At 40.9% G+C, this 19,213-nt stretch overlaps 3 protein-coding genes across 5 annotated transcripts; 1 reads left to right on the top strand and 2 right to left on the bottom strand.

Moving 5' to 3' along the window:
- Positions 1-1,073: 1,073 nt before the first annotated feature.
- On the bottom strand, positions 1,074-8,520 carry LOC109897920 (vacuolar protein sorting-associated protein 4B-like). The gene is made up of 11 exons (XM_020492597.2): positions 8,315-8,520; positions 7,824-7,935; positions 7,318-7,468; positions 7,090-7,151; positions 5,740-5,859; positions 5,449-5,605; positions 5,132-5,280; positions 4,808-4,889; positions 4,389-4,608; positions 4,066-4,206; positions 1,074-3,970 (listed from the first exon to the last, which is right to left on the bottom strand). Exons 1-11 carry the CDS (start codon positions 8,333-8,335, stop codon positions 3,869-3,871), a joined length of 1,317 nt encoding a protein of 438 aa, XP_020348186.1. The 5' UTR covers positions 8,336-8,520; the 3' UTR covers positions 1,074-3,868.
- Positions 8,521-9,221: 701 nt separating this feature from the next.
- LOC109897919 (ankyrin repeat domain-containing protein 29) lies at positions 9,222-14,379 on the bottom strand. 3 transcript variants are annotated; one of them, XM_020492594.2, is made up of 10 exons: positions 14,152-14,379; positions 12,472-12,582; positions 11,839-11,937; positions 11,481-11,579; positions 11,216-11,314; positions 10,644-10,742; positions 10,402-10,500; positions 10,124-10,219; positions 9,848-9,946; positions 9,222-9,733 (listed from the first exon to the last, which is right to left on the bottom strand). In XM_020492594.2, exons 1-10 carry the CDS (start codon positions 14,161-14,163, stop codon positions 9,650-9,652), a joined length of 897 nt encoding a protein of 298 aa, XP_020348183.1. In that variant the 5' UTR covers positions 14,164-14,379; the 3' UTR covers positions 9,222-9,649. The 3 variants fall into 3 exon arrangements, with proteins under 3 accessions (XP_020348183.1, XP_031689188.1, XP_020348185.1); XM_031833328.1 differs by having other exon boundaries at positions 9,223-9,733; positions 12,377-12,582; positions 14,152-14,377; XM_020492596.2 differs by having other exon boundaries at positions 9,223-9,733; positions 12,413-12,582; positions 14,152-14,377.
- Positions 14,380-15,946: 1,567 nt separating this feature from the next.
- On the top strand, positions 15,947-18,663 carry cts12 (cathepsin 12). Its single transcript, XM_020492593.2, has 8 exons — positions 15,947-16,242; positions 16,444-16,595; positions 16,796-16,918; positions 17,195-17,359; positions 17,450-17,671; positions 17,788-17,956; positions 18,126-18,231; positions 18,365-18,663. Exons 1-8 carry the CDS (start codon positions 16,212-16,214, stop codon positions 18,462-18,464), a joined length of 1,068 nt encoding a protein of 355 aa, XP_020348182.1. The 5' UTR covers positions 15,947-16,211; the 3' UTR covers positions 18,465-18,663.
- The last annotated feature ends 550 nt before the right edge of the window (positions 18,664-19,213 follow it).

Raw genomic sequence — 19,213 nt, 5'->3', positions numbered from 1 at the left:
TCAAGCGCTGATGAAACTGGCTCTCATTAGGACCATCACAGGAAAGGAAGACCCAGAGTTACCTCTGCTGCAGAGGATAAGTTCATTAGAGTTAACTGCACCTCAGATTGTAGCCAAAATAAATGTTTCAGAGGTCAAGTAACAGACACATCTCAACATCAACTGTTCAGAGGAGACTGCGTGAATCAGGCCTTCATGGTTGAATTGCTGCAAAGAAACCACTACTAAAGTACACAAATAAGAGATTTGCTTGGGCCAAGCAATGGACATTTGACCGGTGGAAATCTGTCCTTTGGTCTGATTAGTCCAAATTTGATATTTTTGGTTCCAACCACCGTGTCTTTGTGAGACTCAAGAGTAGGTGAACGAATATGATCTCCGCATGTGTGATTCCCACTGTGAAGCATGGAGGAGGTATGATGTGTGGGGGTGCTTTACTGGTGACACTGATTTATTTAGAATTCAAGGCACACTTAATAAGCATGGCTACCACATCATTCTGCAGCGATAGGCTATCCTATCTGGTTTGCACTAAGTGGGACTGTCATTTGTTTTTCAACAGGACAATGACCCCAAACACACCTCCAGGCTGTGTAAGGGCTCTCTGACCAAGGAGAGTGATGGAGTACTGCATCAGATGACCTGGCCTACACAATCACCCGACCTCAACCCAATTGAGATAGTTTGGGATGAGTTGGACCGCATTGTGAAGGAAAAGCAGCCAACAAGTGCTCAGCATATGTGGGAACTCCTTAAAGACTATTGGAAAAGCATTCCTCATGAAGTTGGTTGAGAGAATGCCAAGAGTGTGCAAAGCTGTCATCAAAGCCAAAGGTGGTTACTTTGAAGAATCTAAAATATATTTTGATTTGTTTATCACTTTTTTGGTTACTACATGATTCCATGTGTGTTATTTCATAGTGTTGATGTCTTCACTATTATTCTACAATGTAGAAAATTGTAAAATAAAGAAAAACCCTTGAATGAGTAGGTGTTCTAAAACTTTTGACCGGTAGTGTATATATATAAATATACATACATCCAAAGATAAGTAAAGTAAAACCAAACATCAGTCATTTCAGTAAGTAATAGTTTTATGTACATATATGTTCAAGATCAGAACACAACAAACTGGATTCCTCTGGAAAATCCCAGAAAATACTCTTGAATACATAATTATAGTAAAACCCACAGTCATACATGTTAACAGTATTGCCAAAAGAATACATAATGATAGTTCGTTCTTTTTTATGAAGACAAACACCTCCCTTCTTAGCATTGTTCAATGCTATTCACCTCACCCCAGTGACCAGACAATATGTAAACTGCTCAAATGAGAAAATAAAAGACTACTACTGTACATTGAGGTTTATACATTTTTTTCTAAGAAAGAAAAGTCTGAAGTTATAGAAACACAGCTGTATATAATCATTACCAAGTAAGGAACTATCTGAATATGTGTCTTTTTTTAATAGGGTATCTGAAGTTTCATTGGCTATAGTGGAAAGTGAGAGGATATACAGTGCAATTGGAAAGTATTCAGACCCCTTGACTTTTTCAATCTACACACAATACCCCATGATGACAAAGAAATGTATTAAAATAATAAATTAAAATATCTAATTTACATAAGTATTCAGATCCTTTACTCATTACTTTGTTGAAGCACCTTTGGCAGCGATTACAGCCTTGAGTCTTCTTGGGTATGATGCTACAAGCTTGGCGCATCTGTATTTGGAGAGTTTCTCTCATTCTTCTCTGCAGATCCTCTCAAGTTCTATCAGGTTGGATGTTGAGTGTCGCGGCACAGCTATTTTCAGGTCTCTCCAAATATTTTCGATTGGGTTCAAGTCTGGGCTCTGGCTGGGCCACTCAAGGACATTCAGAGACTTGTCCCGAATCCACTGCTGCGTTGTCTTGGTTGTGTGCTTAGGGTCGTTGTCCTGTTGGAAGGTGAACCTTTGCCCCAGTCTGAGGTCCTAAGCACTCTGGAGCAGGTTTTCATCAAGGATCCCTCTGTACTTTGCTCCGTTCATCTTTCCCTCGATCCTGACTAGTCTCCCAGTCCCTGCCACTGAAAAACATCCCCACAGCATGATGCTGGCACCACCATGCTTCACTGTAGGGATGGTGCCAGGTTTCCTCCAGACGTGATGCTTGGCATTCAGGCCAAAGTGTTCAATCTTGTTCATATTGTTCTGAGAGTTTTTAGGTGCCATTTGGCAAACTCCAAGCAGTCTGTCATGTGGCTTTTACTGAGGAGTGGCTTCCATCTGGTCACTCTACCATAAAGGCCTGATTGGTGGAGTGCTGCAGAGATGGTTGTCCTTCTGGTTCTCCCATCTCCACAGAGGAACTCTGGAGCTCTGTCAGCGTGACTTTCGTGTAGTTGGTCACCTCCCTGACCAAGACCCTTCTCCCCCGATTGCTCAGTTTGGCCAGCTCTAGGAAGAGTCTTGGTGTTCCTTCTTCTATTTAAGAATGATGCAGGCCACTGTGTTTTTGGGGACCTTCAATGCTGCAGACATTTTTTGGTACGCTTGCCCAGATGTGTGCCTCGACACAATCCTGTCTCGGAGCTCTACGGACTAATCCTTTGACCTCATGGCTTGGTTTTTGCTGACATACTGTCAACAGGTGCCTTTTCAAAATGTGCCTTTCAAAATCATGTCCAATCAATTGACTTTACCACAGGTTGACTCCAATCAAGTTGTAAAAACATCTCAAGGATGATTAATGGAAACAGGATGCACCTGAGCTCAATTTCAAGTCTCATAGCAAAGGGTCTGAATACTTATGTAAATAAGGTATCTGTTTTTTATTTGTAATACATTTGCAAAAATGTCTAAAAACCAGTTTTCACTTTGTCATTATGGAGTATTGTGTGTAGATTGATGAGAAAAAAAATATTTTATCAATTTTAGAATAAGGCTAACAAAATCAAGGGGTCTGAATACTTTCCAATTGCACTGCACATAGATTCTTCTTCAAGGCACAACTTGTACAAAACATTTGAAGTCTGCAAAGATGTGGGAAGTACAATTTAAGGGGTCAAAAACACTTTACAAAGGATTATTGCTCACTCTATTACTGATTTCCCTTGAAGATCAATAATCATTGGGTTTTATTACATTATAACATACCCCCACCAACCCATTCCAAAGTACTTTTACTTTCTTTTGACCAGCAAGGCACTCAGTCTAACATCTTCTTTCAAAAACAGCGTACAGAAAAACAATATGAAAATACTCTACATAAAAACTGATGAAAGAAAATTGTAATCATTAAAGTTGCTGGTAGTTAATCATGATATGGTCCTCTTCAATGAGTGCTGCTCCATCAACGCAGAGTCAAAATTACAGATGTAGCCCTTCTTGGTAAGAAAAATGAATTACAAAGAAAAAAACATGGGTAAACAATGTCCAAACACATTACAGTACAACAAAACAGGCAATCCTCATCTATCTTGTCAAACCATAGATGCACTTCAAGGAGTAAAGGACTTTTGGAGGAGTTATTGTAATGCACAATTGCATGCATTGCTTGTTTGATGCCATCAAGGCCAAAACAGACACTTTAGTGTTTTAAAGCATACATTATAAATACTTTTCATGAATCCATATTATTTGAGACCATCACCATCTTCAACCAATCTATGTTTGTAAAAAGAAAAGTTGTATACTATGGGTACACTATTATGGGTATGTATTGGCAACTAACAAAGTAAGTCAACAAATTAACATACATGAAACATGAAGCCCCTTTGCTACTTGTGGAGAGAAAGTAGAGTAGCAAATGCAGGCCTGAGAACCAGTGAAGAAAAAGGATATGAGAAAGGAAAGTTGTGTTCGCATTATTTGGTTGAGTATTAGCCTTCCTGACCAAAGTCCTCTGTGAACTTCTTGAGTTTGTCCAAGTCCTGCTCGTTCACAGTTGGCTTGGTGTTGTGCAGTGACCTCAGCATATCAGCCTGTGAACAGCACATCACAATGGTCAGTTAGCATCACATACTTGCTCCCTCATGTTCAAAATCTAAAATATCTATGTTTTTGGGGTTCTTCTCACCATGCAAACAATGGGCTCCATGAGTTTCTCCCCATTAACATCCATCCAGGTCATCTCTATGGCGTCTGGATCTCCTGGTGAGCATGGGGTCAGGAGATCGTCTACCACGAGGTTGGGATGGTTCCATGATGACCCTTGGACCTGTGTGTATGAAGAAGAACGCATGGGCAAAAATGGTACATGGATTTGTGATAACTGATGTTTCATTGACAGAGTATTCATATGACTCAATGCTTCCTTTACAACTATCAGATGAGGAAAATTAGATGAATTAAGATTCACTGCACCAAGGTGAGCCCTGTCCCTGTTTGAATGTCACATACCCGTTTGAAGTGAGTGGCCGACTGCACCTTCCTGACTGGCTGCATGAGGGCGTCCCTTACGATGACGCTGATGTCTGCTCCAGAGTAGCCTTCCGTCTTCTTACCCAGGGTCACATAGTCTGATTCAGTGAGCTCATTGGGGGTGGAGCCCAGATGCAGCTTGAACATGAAGGAGCGGGCGTGCCCCTCAGGCAGAGGGATATAGATCCGCTTCTCAAACCTGAGGCACAGAAACACGACAGTTGTGATATCTGATATGGGAATGTTTATATGGAGATACAGCAAGGGTCATCCCATTATTTATTTCTAATGTTTAACAATCTGTTTAATAAGAGTCACTTGGTCCAAAAATGGTGAATAATACATCTTCACAATAAGATAAAGGACTTGAGATCATCAGAGGATAAATATACACTGACCTTCTCCTAATAGCAGAGTCCAGTGTCCAGGGGATGTTTGTGGCTCCAAGAACCAGGACTCCCTCATTGTCATTTCCAACACCTCAGAGAAGAGAGAGAATTATTTAAATATACAGCTGATTCAGTCAAAAGGAAAGCTAAAATCTGTCAAGAAAAATGGTTGTTTAGTTGTTCTGGTGACACCGTACCAACAAAAAGGTTCAGTGCCAAACGACATAGTGGCCAAAGCAGTTGTGTCAATACTCAAGGTACAAGGTAATCAGGATCTGAGGACAGGCTTGTGTAAACTGTACAGTCTGTCAGCCCAGTGGCTGGCTCTCTCACCCTGCATCTGGACCAGGAACTCAGTCTTGATGCGGCGGGCTGCTTCACTCTCGTTCTCACTCCTGGAGCCACACAGAGAGTCTATCTCGTCGATGAAGATGATGGAGGGCCTGTTCTCCCTGGCCAGGCTGAACAGGTTCTTCACCAACCTGAAGATAGAAAGAGTTGTGGAGAGTGAATATGAGACCAAAGGACAGTGTGGGAGAAGAATACAGAGGAGAAGGAGAGAGATAGGGATGAATGAGAAATATCCTTTCAAATAGTATATTGATTTGATTGCATAGCAACCTGCCAACCCTCCTTGCCCAATCACTCACTTTTCACTCTCCCCCAGCCACTTGGACACCAGGTCAGAGGAGGAGATAGAGAAGAAGGTAGAGTTGTTGGCTTCTGTAGCCACAGCCTTGGCCAGATAAGACTTCCCTGTACCAGGAGGGCCAAACAGCAGGATCCCTCTCCATGGAGTTCGCTTTCCTGGACACCAAAGACAAATATACTTAGGTATTCTTTATTGAAAACGATTTACTCGTCAGATGCACTGTTGCAAGTCACAATACATCTGTTAATATCTAGAATGTTATGTGTTTCTTGAATTCTATTATTCATACCGGTGAAGAGGTGAGGGAATTTGATGGGCAAGATGACAGCTTCTTTAAGGGCCTCCTTTGCACCCTCAAGCCCAGCTACATCATTCCACTTGATGTTTGGCTTTTCCATGACGATGGCCCCTGTAACATAGATAGAAGTCGGTGAAATGTAGTACGGCAAATGGGGATGTAACAAATGTTAAAATGTTCTTAACGTTTAAAGTGCAATTTTTTTCTGCTTCAACAGAGAGAGAAAAATACACACAAAAAAAGACATGCGAATTCACAATGCAGACATGGTCCTGCGTCTGACCGCTAGGTGGCAATGCAGTTCAAACTACCGCAGTCATGGCTACCAAATGGCGCTCACCTTACTGCTGTCCCCCACACACTCAGCAACGAATGTAGTTAATGCCATCTTTAGGTTCTCTGGGGTGTGCCTGTCCTCCATGTCCTAAGTGGTTAGTACATGGGACTTCATGTCCCACTTCTCATCAATGTGATGGCTCGTTGCGGTGATGTATGACAGCGTGTTCATAGAAATCCAACAATCTGTTGTTAACACCACGTATGGTGTTTGAGATCTCAACCGTTGTACTTCCAGAGCAATCATTGTACAATTTCTGTACAATTTTGTTTTTTTTACAATTTCACTGTACAATTTGTACTCTTGTAGTCTGGTTCTAGATATGCCATTAGGACATTGCAACCGGCATTCTCTACCCTTAACCATGCCTGCATATCAGCTGCAATGACTTCTGTAATCAGCGCTGTGATTTTCTCACTCCATCCCTTATCGCACTTCTTTCGTGTGAAGAGCCTGTTTAATGTCTGTTGTTGGGGGCCTGCGCTGTTGCCAGCAATGGGTTGGGGCTCACGGTCATGGTGTCTCCCTTTCAGATGTTTTAGCATTGCTCCTGTTCTGCCTCTGCACTAGCTCAATTTACCACCTTCTCATTTAACTTCTTAAAGTATTGCCATAAAGGACTTCGCTGCTGTCGCTTCCCTGTCTCACTCTCTGATGTGTGGAGCCCTTTATATCTGTGGGAAATAATTTGAAAGAAGCATTTCTCCTCCTACTAACTTTACAGCATTGTTGGGTTAAGTAGTCGTTTAATTTCAATTTTTCCCTTATTGATGATGATTGGGACCTGTTAGTGGTAGTTTTGTGATAACTGCACTGTGAACATCATTATTTCGGTTTAGGATTTTTGTAAACATTAACGATCCCAATTTAATTTAAATGTTCACACCCCTGACAGCAAATATCGCTTTTTATCATTCAAATCAAATACTGCAAGACTGCATAAAAGCTTTGTATGAGCCACACTAAAAATGCAGAAAAGTGAAGTAGCTGATGATATAACTCACCTGAGAGTTGATTTTTAAACTTCTTTTTCTCTGGGTCACCTTCACCTTCATCACTGTCATTCCTGCAAAAGAAAAAACAAAGTAGTTTGAGATCACTGTACTGATAAGGAGGCCCACCTTTATGCCACATAAAAAGTATAAACACATTTCAAAAGAACCAAGAATCAGATCAGAATGAAGGATTGGTAAGGATTATAACACATCTCAGGATTTCTTATGCTCACTCACCCTTTGTCATCAGAGCCGGACTCCTTGACAGGCTTGGCTGGAGGGGCCTTATCCTTCTTCTTCAAGTATTCCTTCAGCTTCTCTGCTCGGTCCAGGTACTCTGCACACTTTGCCCTGATGCTCTGCTTGGCCTTGTCTCCCTGGGCCTCATCTGCAGGGAGAGGAAATGTAACAGGTTGGCATCACATTATGTCCAAGGCTGGGTAATCTTCACACGTGGGTCATTCAATGTGAAAGTGAAACAAAACTGTTAAAGTTGTTTCCTGAACAAATTGTTCATGTTGATCCATAGCTCCTAATGGGGTCATTTAAAGTTCATTCCAAACTCTGAGGTCAAAGGTGCACAGTTCATAATCATGTCAGTCACACATATATCAGTAAATCAGTAAAGGGAACAGAAAAACAAAGTAGCCTATGTAGATGTTCTGTGTTTGCAGTATAAATGCAAATTAAGAACTTAAAAAAACAAGTAACAGGAAGTTGAACTGAGATAAGAGACAACTCACATTTAACAACATGAAGGAAGTATTGAATGGAATGCTGGTACAACCGGAGAGCTTCCTCGTAGTTTTTAGCCTTATCCTCTTCTGCAGCCTTGCTTGCAAGATCTATTGCTTTCTGTAACACAATGCATGGGCTATGTTAAAGAAGAACCATAACAACAGAGGGTCGAGCATTAGCATGACGTCATGATCTTGCGGGGCTATGTTAAAGAAGAACCATAACAAGAGAGGGTAGGGCATTAGCATGACGCTATGATCTTGTTCCGCAAGATGTCACAAAGGTATGTCAAAATGGCATTTGTAAATGGAAAATCAGAAATCATACACACTTAGTTGATGCGAATTCATTAAATACTTTGGGTCAAGAGAGACATTAACTAGACAAACGTATAATAACGCCATATGAACCCACAGTAGACTAACGATACAATCCTGTGTTAGCTACAGTAGTTAGCTAACTTATTTATTTTGTGTCTGGCTGGAGATTCACTCACCTGTAAATTGTTATTAGCCATGGGTGCTGGTTACGTACGATGGTAAAAATAACCCACCGTAGAATTTCACTCGTCTCAGTAAATCAACGTGCAATAGCTATAATACGACGTTATTAGCTCTGGTTAGTGTTTTGTTGTCATTTTGGTGACAGTTCTTTAATTCTTCGGAATCTCTTCCGCATCAAGATGTCGAGTGTCACTTCCGCCTATGGTTTACACGTGACATCAACACAAAAAGAGACAAGAGCTTTTTCTGACCTATCGTTGTCAATTTACTGCGGTCAATTTCACAACCTATTCTTAAAATCTATGTGCATTGCATATGCGATAAATGAGGTCAGACAAAGAGCATCAGACACATTTGCATGGATTCAGTTTCTTGGTGATTTATATATACACTAGATGACTATTAAAGGGCGCTGTGTTGAAGCCACCGTGCCTCCATCTTGGCACTCCCCACTGTGGTAATTTATTGGGGGAAGCTATATAAATGCATGAATTAACGTCTACATTCGTTTCCGCCACATTTACTCTATTACAGATACCTTAATGCATACTTTTAAATTATATTATGTGAGCTAAACATAAACATTTAAAATATCTAAAAACATTGGTTGTATAATTTTTGAGATCACTAATGTTACTGTCCCCACTACAACAAAAAATGCTTAAATACATGTAATTTTGTCCTTGATACATTAAATTGAAATACCGTAGAATTCCATTCATTGCTATGGAGGACTGCTCCTACTGGAGAGTGCCAATATGGCCGACCGGTGGCTTCAAAGTCTCTCAATGGCCAAACCCAGCATCTAAATATCCAGAGTTTATATAGATCATTGGTACCAACGGTAAGTACACTGACCTCTAGTGACTTGTTATTATAGCACATGTTATTGACTTGGTCACAGGAGAAATGTTGTTTTATCTTCCACATTCATATTTTATTTAACCCAATGTACAGTATTGCATTTACTAAAATTGCAGAAATAAAAAAATGCAAAATATTTAGAAATATCACAGCACCAGGATACAATATTTTAGAAACTAAAACTATACAGCAAAGTTAGAACAACACCTCAAACAAAAGGATATACATGGCAAAATAACTCTAGCCACAAACGGATGCATTTTGGTAGTAGGCTACATATTGATATGTCCAGTTACGTTTACTCCAAATAGCATTGTATTTTCTGAAGCTGCAATTGAAAGCAAGCACCATATAAGTATTGTAGTGTGACTGAATCCTGTTTGTTTGTTCTCTGTTGTTCGGAGCCCTCAGTGCATTTCTCTCCATAAAACAACCATGGTCTAAGGTGGGAACTAGGATTGTCATCAACTACTTCCATTTAAGATTTGTGGTCGCAGAGCACTCAGGATGCGATCACTCTTTGTAAGATCTGCTGGCAGTTCATTGTTCTGCAAAGAAAACAAAACCAGTCATGAAAAAATAATCAACCAGAGCAACGTCCTAAAATGCATCCTTCTCCTCTGCTTTGCTTCTTCTCCCCTGTACACACTGCAGTGATTTACCTTGTTGGGTAGTGTGGGGTCTGCATTGGCCCCGAGCAGAAGGTTTACACTTTTATGATTGCCACCCATGACAGCAGCGTGGAGGACTGTGGAACCATTCTGGAGAAATGGAATGGTGAAGCCACTTAACTAACGGCTGGTTCTTATCACTAAAACACTGATAATGTTTTACAATACAATGTTTCACAATATACTTCTGAATAAAAACTACTCCTCTGGGTCATGGCCAGAGACAGGAGACGGCAAAGAGAAAGCATCACTGCCTAGATATCTTACCCTGAGAAGGCCCATTGAAGGGGAAAACTTGAGGAGCTCCTCAATGACACTGTTGTGTCCTTTGAAAGCTGCCTTGAATAATGCAGTTGACCCGTCCTTCAATAAGATCAAAAGAAACATGATACATTAACATTTTAATTCCCCATTCAATATATAATATGCCTAACACAAAGAAATGCATTTCAATAAATGACTTGATTGAATATATTGATGGAAGACAATCATCTTGTCTTTGTCAACCCACTGTGTACCCACTGGGTTGCTAAAGGACAACATACTTTTCTGTCAGCATCCCGATCTGCCCCACGCAGAAGTAAAACCTTCACTACTTCACTGTGTCCCATCTGGGCTGCCATCCACAGGGGGGCTGTGCCATCCTGGAGAGGAGGGATAGTGAGGAAGGGGGGTGAGAAAAAGAAAATGGAAACAAAATACAAGGAGGAAGAGGGTGAGAAGAGAGATGAAGAAGTCAGTCCCTCTATTGAGGTCCTCTATTATTGTTTGGGGGGAGTGGCCTCACCTCCCTAGGGTGGTTAACTTTGGCTCCAGATGACAGCAGTTGACGTATGACAGTCACATGACCCTCCTGGGAAGCAAGGAAGAGTGGGGTGGCACCATCCTGAAACATGATGTTAGAAACATGTCACATCAGCAAAGCAACTGCATGACAAAGTTATGCAATGTATGGCTTGTTCATGAATAGTAACACATATAATGGCACTGTTGTGGGTACACTGGATCTTATAGAAAGGAGAGAAAGAGGCTGATGTTTTAATGATGCAAAAAACACTATTGTCAATCACCAATATCATAACTAGTAGTGAGCAGAGAATCACTCTGTCGAAATGAATGTAAGCCTTACTGTATTGTTTTCATACAAACATGTAACATAGTTACACTGAGTAATCCAATCCCTTCTGTGTGTTGCATCAAACAAAATACATCTCATGTCTGACTCAGCGGTAACCTGAGAGGGTCTTCCAGTGGGATTTTGGTGTGTTGTGGAATACAGCATTGGACACTGTGAGGCTCTGCAGGAGTGTGGGAAAAGGACAGACATAGTGAGATGAGATAGGTGTTAGGGATGCTCACATGCAGCTGGTCATGAACATTGGCTCCATTCTTCAAAAGAGTGTCTACCACCTTAGAGTGGCCATACTGACAGGCTGCAGAGAGGGCTGTGCCACCGTCCTGCCAAACCATGAGAACACAGATTAGCAACATATCCCGCAGTGACTGGCACATAGAATATGACTATACACAGCAGACATCCAACACTGGATCACTGCCGTCAGCATATTTTGCCTGCCTCCCTGTGATGTTCTCTCTCTCTCTCTATGTAGGTGACAAGGCATACCTTTGTCTGGAATTCAGTTGAGGCACCAAATTCAAAGAGGAGCTTTACTACTTCATTGTGTCCCTGCTGGGAAGCGAAGAAGAGGGCAGTGGAGCCTGTCTGAGGGTGGAAACATGCATTCAATGTCAGAAAGACCTTAAAAAGGACATACACATTTTCTCAACGCTTCAAACATCTTTAATGCTTATTGTTTCTACTTTAACCACATTAGTCTCAAAGCAACATCAATACTGCAACGCTAATTTCAGACGCTGTACTACAGAAAAGCAGATGGTTGCAGTTTATCAAGGAGCAGCACTAACACCAAGGTGTTTCTTCTAATGACACCAAGGTGTACTAAAGTGGGAGTATACTTTACCTCTCTCTGCAGGTTAATGTCAGCTCCCTGCATGATCAGCTCCCTGGCACAGTCACTGTGGCCATTGTAGGACGCCACCATCAGGGCTGTGGTGCGAAACTGGAAAGAGATCGAGGGATCACAATCAATCAACACCTCAGTTCAGTCAGATCATTGTCTTACATGTCATTCAAACTGCACATGAAAGAAACCTGGAGGTATAGATTTTTTTGTTTTTGTTTTGTTTTGTGTTTTGATTCTCCTCCAGACAATATAATTGCACACACAGCCGTACAAAGTACCACCTCTTGTCTGATGCTCCACCCAATCATTCACATTCCCTAATCTCTAAAGAAAGTTGCTGAAACATACTTCAACTTATCAGCGGAGACTTGACATAGCATTACATTTAAAATAGCACACAACAATTAACAATTAGATGTGACACACATGGAAACTGCAAGCACCTGAACATGAGCAGACCTACAACACATTATTGAGACATACATACACCTGCACACATCCACACACACACACACACACACACTCACACACTCACACAGAGAAGAGTTGTAGCTCTCTCTTTCTCTCCTACCACAGGTGGTTTATGGGTAAAGCGTGCAGCTGAGCCGCCAGGGCATGCAGCGTCCGTACACTGTCTCTGCAGTCGGCATCCACACGGCCACTGTTGAGCAGTAACTGAAGCAGGGCCAAGTTCCCCTTTCGAGCTGCCCAAAACACAGCATTAGCCAGGGGCGTCTCCTTCTGTAGGACAAACACACATGATACAACATCGAACAGACACAAGTGTCAGATAACAGACCTGTAACCAGACTAAAATACACTATCTACAGTATCATCACAGGTGTCAAAAATGGGCAAGTAATTTCTTTGCTGGTATTGGTCAGACAATGGGGGTTATAGCGAAAAACATTTTAAATGAGTTGCAGTCAGGCTCTTCCTGTTCACAATCAATATGAGAATCAATATGGATAGAGGCTCTTTGCACACACACACACACACACACGTTGATTATGCTCTTGCATTGGGTATGGTGTGGTTATATGGTCTCTGGTCTGGTTGTGTGTAGCTCCCACGCACTTATGTAGGTGCAAATGATTCTGGGTATGTTTAACACAGACAAGAGAAAACGCAAACATCTAGCAACCCAAAAGTTGTGTTTGAATTTCATCACCATATCATTTTTAGCAAATGCTCAACTACATACTACTTTCTTAGCTACTTTGCAACTACTTAGCATGTTAGCTAACCCTTCCCCTAACCTTAATTAACCCTTTAACCTTAAACCCTAGCCTAGCTAAAATTAAACTGTCATGTCGCAGCCACTTGATCTCATTATTCTGAATGTGACAGGTAGCCTAGTGGTTAGAACGTTGGGCCAGTTCCCGAAAAGTTGCTGGATCGAATCCCTGAGCTGACAATGTATAAATTTGTCATTCTGCCCCTGAACAAGGCATTTAACCCAATCTCGTCCGTGGTTTTAAATAAGAATTCGTTCTTAACTGACTAACCCAGTTAAATGAAGGTTATATATTTTTTTTTTATCAGAGACATGCTAAGTTTCGTATGGATGTATTAATTTGTGGATGTCCATCATCCATTTCTTATGATAAATTATATTTCGTATATGTTATGAATTCTCAAAAACCTACAATATGTTATGAATTGCAAAAAGGTACAATATGTTATGAATTCCCAAAACGTATGATATGTTACGAATTCCAATGTGTTGTTGCTAACGTTGGCTAACGTTAGGTGGCTAATGTTAGCCAGAACAACTGGAAACTTGGAAAAATGCAGGTCAAATCATGATGTCAGTGATCTTCAGGTCTGAAAGTCTGAGCTCTAGAAAGTGGCCCGAGTTCTCGAATTGGAATTTCGAGTTGGATGACCATTCAAATCGATTTTTTTCCAGTCGGAGCTTGTTTATTTCCGAGTTACCAGTTGTTTTGAACGCGGCATATGTCCGGGAAGACCATGACCACGAAGGTAAAGCAGCATATCTAATTTCCATTACGATGTTATTATTGCCCGCAAAGCCCCTGCGATGTATTAATTTATTACGTGCGCATAACTCACCATAGGCCTATTCATAACAGCACAGATTAGAAACCATGTACGCAAAGAAAGTAAGCATTCGTAATGAGTAGATTATATTAGGCTACTCTCTCTTCATTCCAAGCATGGTTAGAGTAGCCTATGCAGTAGTAGCTGTAGCTCTAGTTTAGATCCCTGTAATATGGATATCTATATATAGTGGAGTTGAGTCAACTCAGCTACATATGCAGAAAAGCAGGAGAACGTTGAGATTACCTTGAACGACATCCTGTGGACCTCATTCGTGACTCATATTTCTTGCGTATGGGTTGTTGTTGCTAACGTCCCGATGGGTTTAACTGTAATAACGGCTGTAATTCGTTTTGCCACACTGACTGCTCCAAGGGTGTCGGCGCGCTGTTGGAAAAAAACACGCAGCAAATCCTCTGCAGTGCCGCTCCAGCCACACGCAGACAGGCGCACGAGTCACGACCGCTGCAGCTATGTCTGATTCGATTTCTTGGAGTCGTTTGTTCAACCAAATGAAACGAGTTCGATTCTGTTACAGTTTCATTTTGGAGGTAGTAGTTTATTTATCCCGAGGAAAAATAGGCTGTTATTTTATATCTGTTTTTTTGTTACACATAAGCCGGTCCTTGCTCCTAATGTCCCTAAACTCCAGAAAGTCGGCCATACAACTGTATTGGGGTATAGTGAGGGAAATGGAGGCATTTTAGACATTCAGCATCACTCTGTGGAGGGAAATATAGTATTTTTTTCTAACAAAGATATCGACATATTTTTGTCACAACTTATCCTGGGTATGGGGAGAACAATCTACCCCAGGTAACGTTCTGAATAAAATGGCAACTACACCCTCCACATTTTGGGGGGATTTTTCCCAGACCAAAAAAATGTCTCCTGATGTGGAGACATTGTTGTGGAGCTGTTTGGATGTTTTTTTTGTTGGCAGAAGTAGAGTATACCCATTTCTCCAGGCACCACTATACCACTGTATTAGCCCACACAGCTGTGGTTATATTTCTTTAGGTTTAGGACCTCATTCTGAAGCGTATTGAGACCCCAACTGATGTATAGAACAATCTTAAAAGGATCTTTCTACTTTGTTTTAGATGCAAGCATAATGATATCTCTAACAAATTCATTTGACTTGGTGAAAATCAGTTTTTTGGACCTAACTTGCTTAACACTTTTCCCATATGATTTCTTCTTTCACAAATGAAGACCTCTTCCTAAGTATGCGGTCAAATTGTTAATTGTGTGTATGGTTTCCTAGAAACAATGGTGGCTCAATTTACCCCTTTGGCTCTCCCCTACTCGGAAGCTTACAGTAGATCTTATAGTAGTGTCTGTGTTGTGACACAGGCTACCCTGTATTCTTGGATGTTGAGCAGCTGTTTCAAAGGTATTATTAGTTTGTGCCAAAATTTGGGACTGGAGAAGAACCATGACTGGTATAAATACTATAGTATTCAATGTAGTGTTTTTGCTGACTTTACTATAGTATTCCCTGCAGTATTTACTGTAGTATACTGTTGTATTCACAGTTAACTATAGTATAAATACTGTAGTAAAACAAAACTATAGTATATGCTATAGTAATTAATGTAGTGTTTTTGCAGATTGTTGTATACTGTAGAATTTACTGTAGTGTTTTTGTGTCTATAGTATACTGTAGTATTTACTGTTGTGTTTTTGCGGACATTACTTTATTATTTACTATAGTGTTTTTGTTTTATTATCTTTGACATAGAATTGAAGGTGTTCTCCTCCAGGATACCTACTGGAGAAATACTAAAAGAGCACATTTTCCATAACCTGTAGGTAGCGCATAGAACCAAAAACGGTTATACCTGGAATCGAAAAGGGTTCTCCTATGGGAACAGCCAAGGAACCCTTTTGGAACCCTTTTTTCTAAGAGTGTAACACTTAAATATCAGGGTGCATAATTGCAGGTAGCCTGTGTAAGGAGAAGTTGTTTTGATTACTATTTAGTTGTAAGCTTGTAATTGGCAGGTTTTTAGAGATGAGCTGTATATAGAGTAGGCTATCATATTTTCTTGGCACTGCTAAGCTGTTTTTGTGATGAGTGCCAAAAAAACGATATGGGCTACTTTGAATAGTGACATGCTGTGTTTACACTCTGTGGCCTGACATTGTCTAATAAGAGGGTTTCTGTCCCCTGTTGCCACCTCCCTCTTGTGTGTTGGTGATGGGGTTTCAGACAGGCCCAAGGGGAGCACACCCTCCATCGCAGGCAATAAAAGAGGGGGTGATGACCAGTCATGGTCAGAGTGTAGAGTTAGTCTCAGAACATGAAGACAAGACAGCCCAACTTTCCTTCAGGTGAGTCCAAGGTTATTGACATTCATTTAGCCTAATTTCTTAACATGATTGCATTGTTTTAATAACATGACATTCAGAATTGCAGAGCATTTATAGAGTTTCCATATAATTATCTATCTAATATGGTATAAATTGCAGCAAAGTAATTTACAACAGAACACAATACATAATACACTTTACTCTGATCATCCATCCTTCCAGTCCAATGGGCCAGCCTCATGGGGAGAGCTGTGCTGCTCTCTCTGCTCCTGTCTGATCCTCTCCACGTGGCGTCAGACTCAGACGAGGAGGTGCAAGAGCCATCAGAGTGGCAAACATGGAAGAGGAGCAACGGTGTTTCCTACGACGAGAAGGTTAGATGTTATTTTATACACATACTCATACACACATACTGTATAAAAAAAAACACATCCCAATAGTTACTGTAGGCTAGTAATCTGCCTACATGAATATGTATGGTAAATATTTAGGAAGTCATTCCCTCCCTCCCAGACACACACCTTAACAATAATCAACTACTTTATTTGTTTGTTCATTCTGTTCTTTCCTGAAGCGGGATGACATTGAGAGGAAGGCCATATGGGACGACAACATGAGAGTGATTGATGAGAATAATAACAGTTTTCTCAGAGGGACAAAGATGTTCACCATGGCCATGAATAAATATGGGGACCTGGTAAGTGACCATCATCATCTTCACTTCTCTTTAGTACAGGATGTTATAGTCCAAGGTACTTCTGTGAATTACTTATAATGGTCCACTTTTTTTAATGGCAATTTTCACTGAGACCTGCAACATTCCCTTTTAAGTTCTAACTTCTGTTCATTTGTATACATTATGAGAGATTGTTCTTATTGCCGTGTATTGAAACAGTATTTTCCCATTATTCATTGATTCCTTCATACATTTCATACTAAATCACTTTGGAATTTCTCTCTCTCCAATGCGTAGACAAGGCACGAATACAAGCGTTTGCAAGGTGCCATGATAAATAGCAAAATAAAGAAAAGAGGGAAGAATGCATCAGCTCGAAAGCTCCGTGCCAGTGCTCAGAAGTTAGGGTCTGTTACCATTGACTACAGAGCCATGGGCTATGTCACTGAGGTCAAAGACCAGGTGAGGCTTTGCTTTAAAAAATTCTGTAAGTAGAATTTCAGTGCAAAGTAGGAAGTGATTTTAAATTCATGCTGTCTATTGATTTCACAGGGCTATTGTGGCTCCTGCTGGGCCTTTAGCACTACCGGTGCCATCGAGGGACAAATGTTCAAGAGGACAGGTCAACTGGTGTCCTTGAGTGAGCAGAACCTTGTGGACTGCTCCAAGCCCTACGGCACATATGGCTGCAGTGGGGCCTGGATGGCTAATGCCTATAATTATGTGGTTCAGAATGGGCTTCAGTCCACAGACACCTACCCCTACACATCAGTGGTAAGAGTCTGACTGGGGACATCCCTGACCATGTACACCAATGTTACATAATGTTAATACCAACATGATTTAAGAAGTACAATGGCTGAGGATAAAACACATTTCTGTATTTCTAGGACACCCAACCCTGTTTCTACGACAGCATTCAGTCAGTTGCCAGCATCACTGATTACAGGTTCATACCCTCTGGAGATGAGCAGGCCCTGGCTGACGCTGTGGCAACCATTGGCCCAATCACCATCGCTGTGGATGCAGATCACCCAAGCTTCATGTTCTACAGTTCAGGTTGGCCTTCACAGAATTCTTTGACAGTGGTGGACAGCTAAATGTAGTGTTTTGTTTCCCATGACTGTATATATTAACTTTGATAAAGGTTTTTTATTCAGTTTTTAAAAATGCATTTGCCCTGTCTGAGTTTGCCTAATTGTAACCAGGGCTATTATTGGTCTAACAGGAATATATGAGGAGCCAAGCTGTAACCCCAACAACCTCAGTCATGCGGTGCTGCTGGTTGGCTATGGCTCTGAAGGGGGGCAAGACTATTGGATAATCAAAAACAGGTGGGTGAATCACTGGTGGGAGTAACATGGTTTACATTCTAACAAAATAAAATAATTTGGTTACTTTTTCATATACATATATGTAAGACATTTGTTGTACATAAATGTATGCATGTTTTCCTTTTCTTCCCAGCTGGGGTACTGCATGGGGAGAGGGTGGCTACATGCGAATGATCCGGAATGGCAGTAATGCTTGTGGCATCGCAAGCTACGCTCTGTATCCTATTTTATGAACCACATAAGGGATAAAGTGTCAGAGACAGAACATATCATCTTGGTGTTGGATAGATTGTCAGAGGTTAATAAAAAGTATTGATTTGGTTTATTTGTGGGGGTGATGGTATCAAGTATTTTGTCTTCTATACTGTATTACTCTGAGCAATGTTATGCCTGTATTGCACTGGGATAGAGAATAAAGTTCAATTGAATTGACATTTGACTGCGATTGTTTTTAGATTTCGACCGACTGTGTCAGGCTGGTCTAGAATTTGATGTTCCTTTGAACGTTTTGGATTGAATTCAGGACTGGATATAGCACTAGCTTTGTGTATCAAGGTATCTGACAGCTTGTGATGAATTTGAAGGTATTTCCTTGCACAGCGAGGCATCAAGGTATCTGTCGGCTTGTGTTGAATTTGAAGGTATTTCCTTGCACACCGAGGCATCTTGAGAAAGTCCTTTCAATCTGCCAGAATGTCTAACAGTCTTGATGTTCCCACGTAGGATTGGGAACATAATCAGTGTGTAAGCAACGCTAGACTGTAGATTGTCTTTGAGTTCCTTGTATTATACTGTTATCCAGTTCACCCGGTTCATAGGTTTACACCTTCCATAGTTTTACAATTGTTAAACGTGACCTATGGTACAGAGTACAAATACTATGTATGCCATGCCAACTTACTGTTCCACAAACACATTTGAAGAAAAGGGAGTGGTACCCAGGTGATCTTTGAACCTCAACATGTTCACACCAAACTAAACA

The sequence above is a fragment of the Oncorhynchus kisutch genome, linkage group LG10, assembly GCF_002021735.2.
Source record: "Oncorhynchus kisutch isolate 150728-3 linkage group LG10, Okis_V2, whole genome shotgun sequence".
In the NCBI taxonomy this organism is placed as follows: Eukaryota; Metazoa; Chordata; class Actinopteri; order Salmoniformes; family Salmonidae; genus Oncorhynchus; species Oncorhynchus kisutch.
The sequence above is the reverse complement of the archived record's forward strand: the minus strand, read 5'-3'. Positions and strand labels throughout refer to the sequence as shown.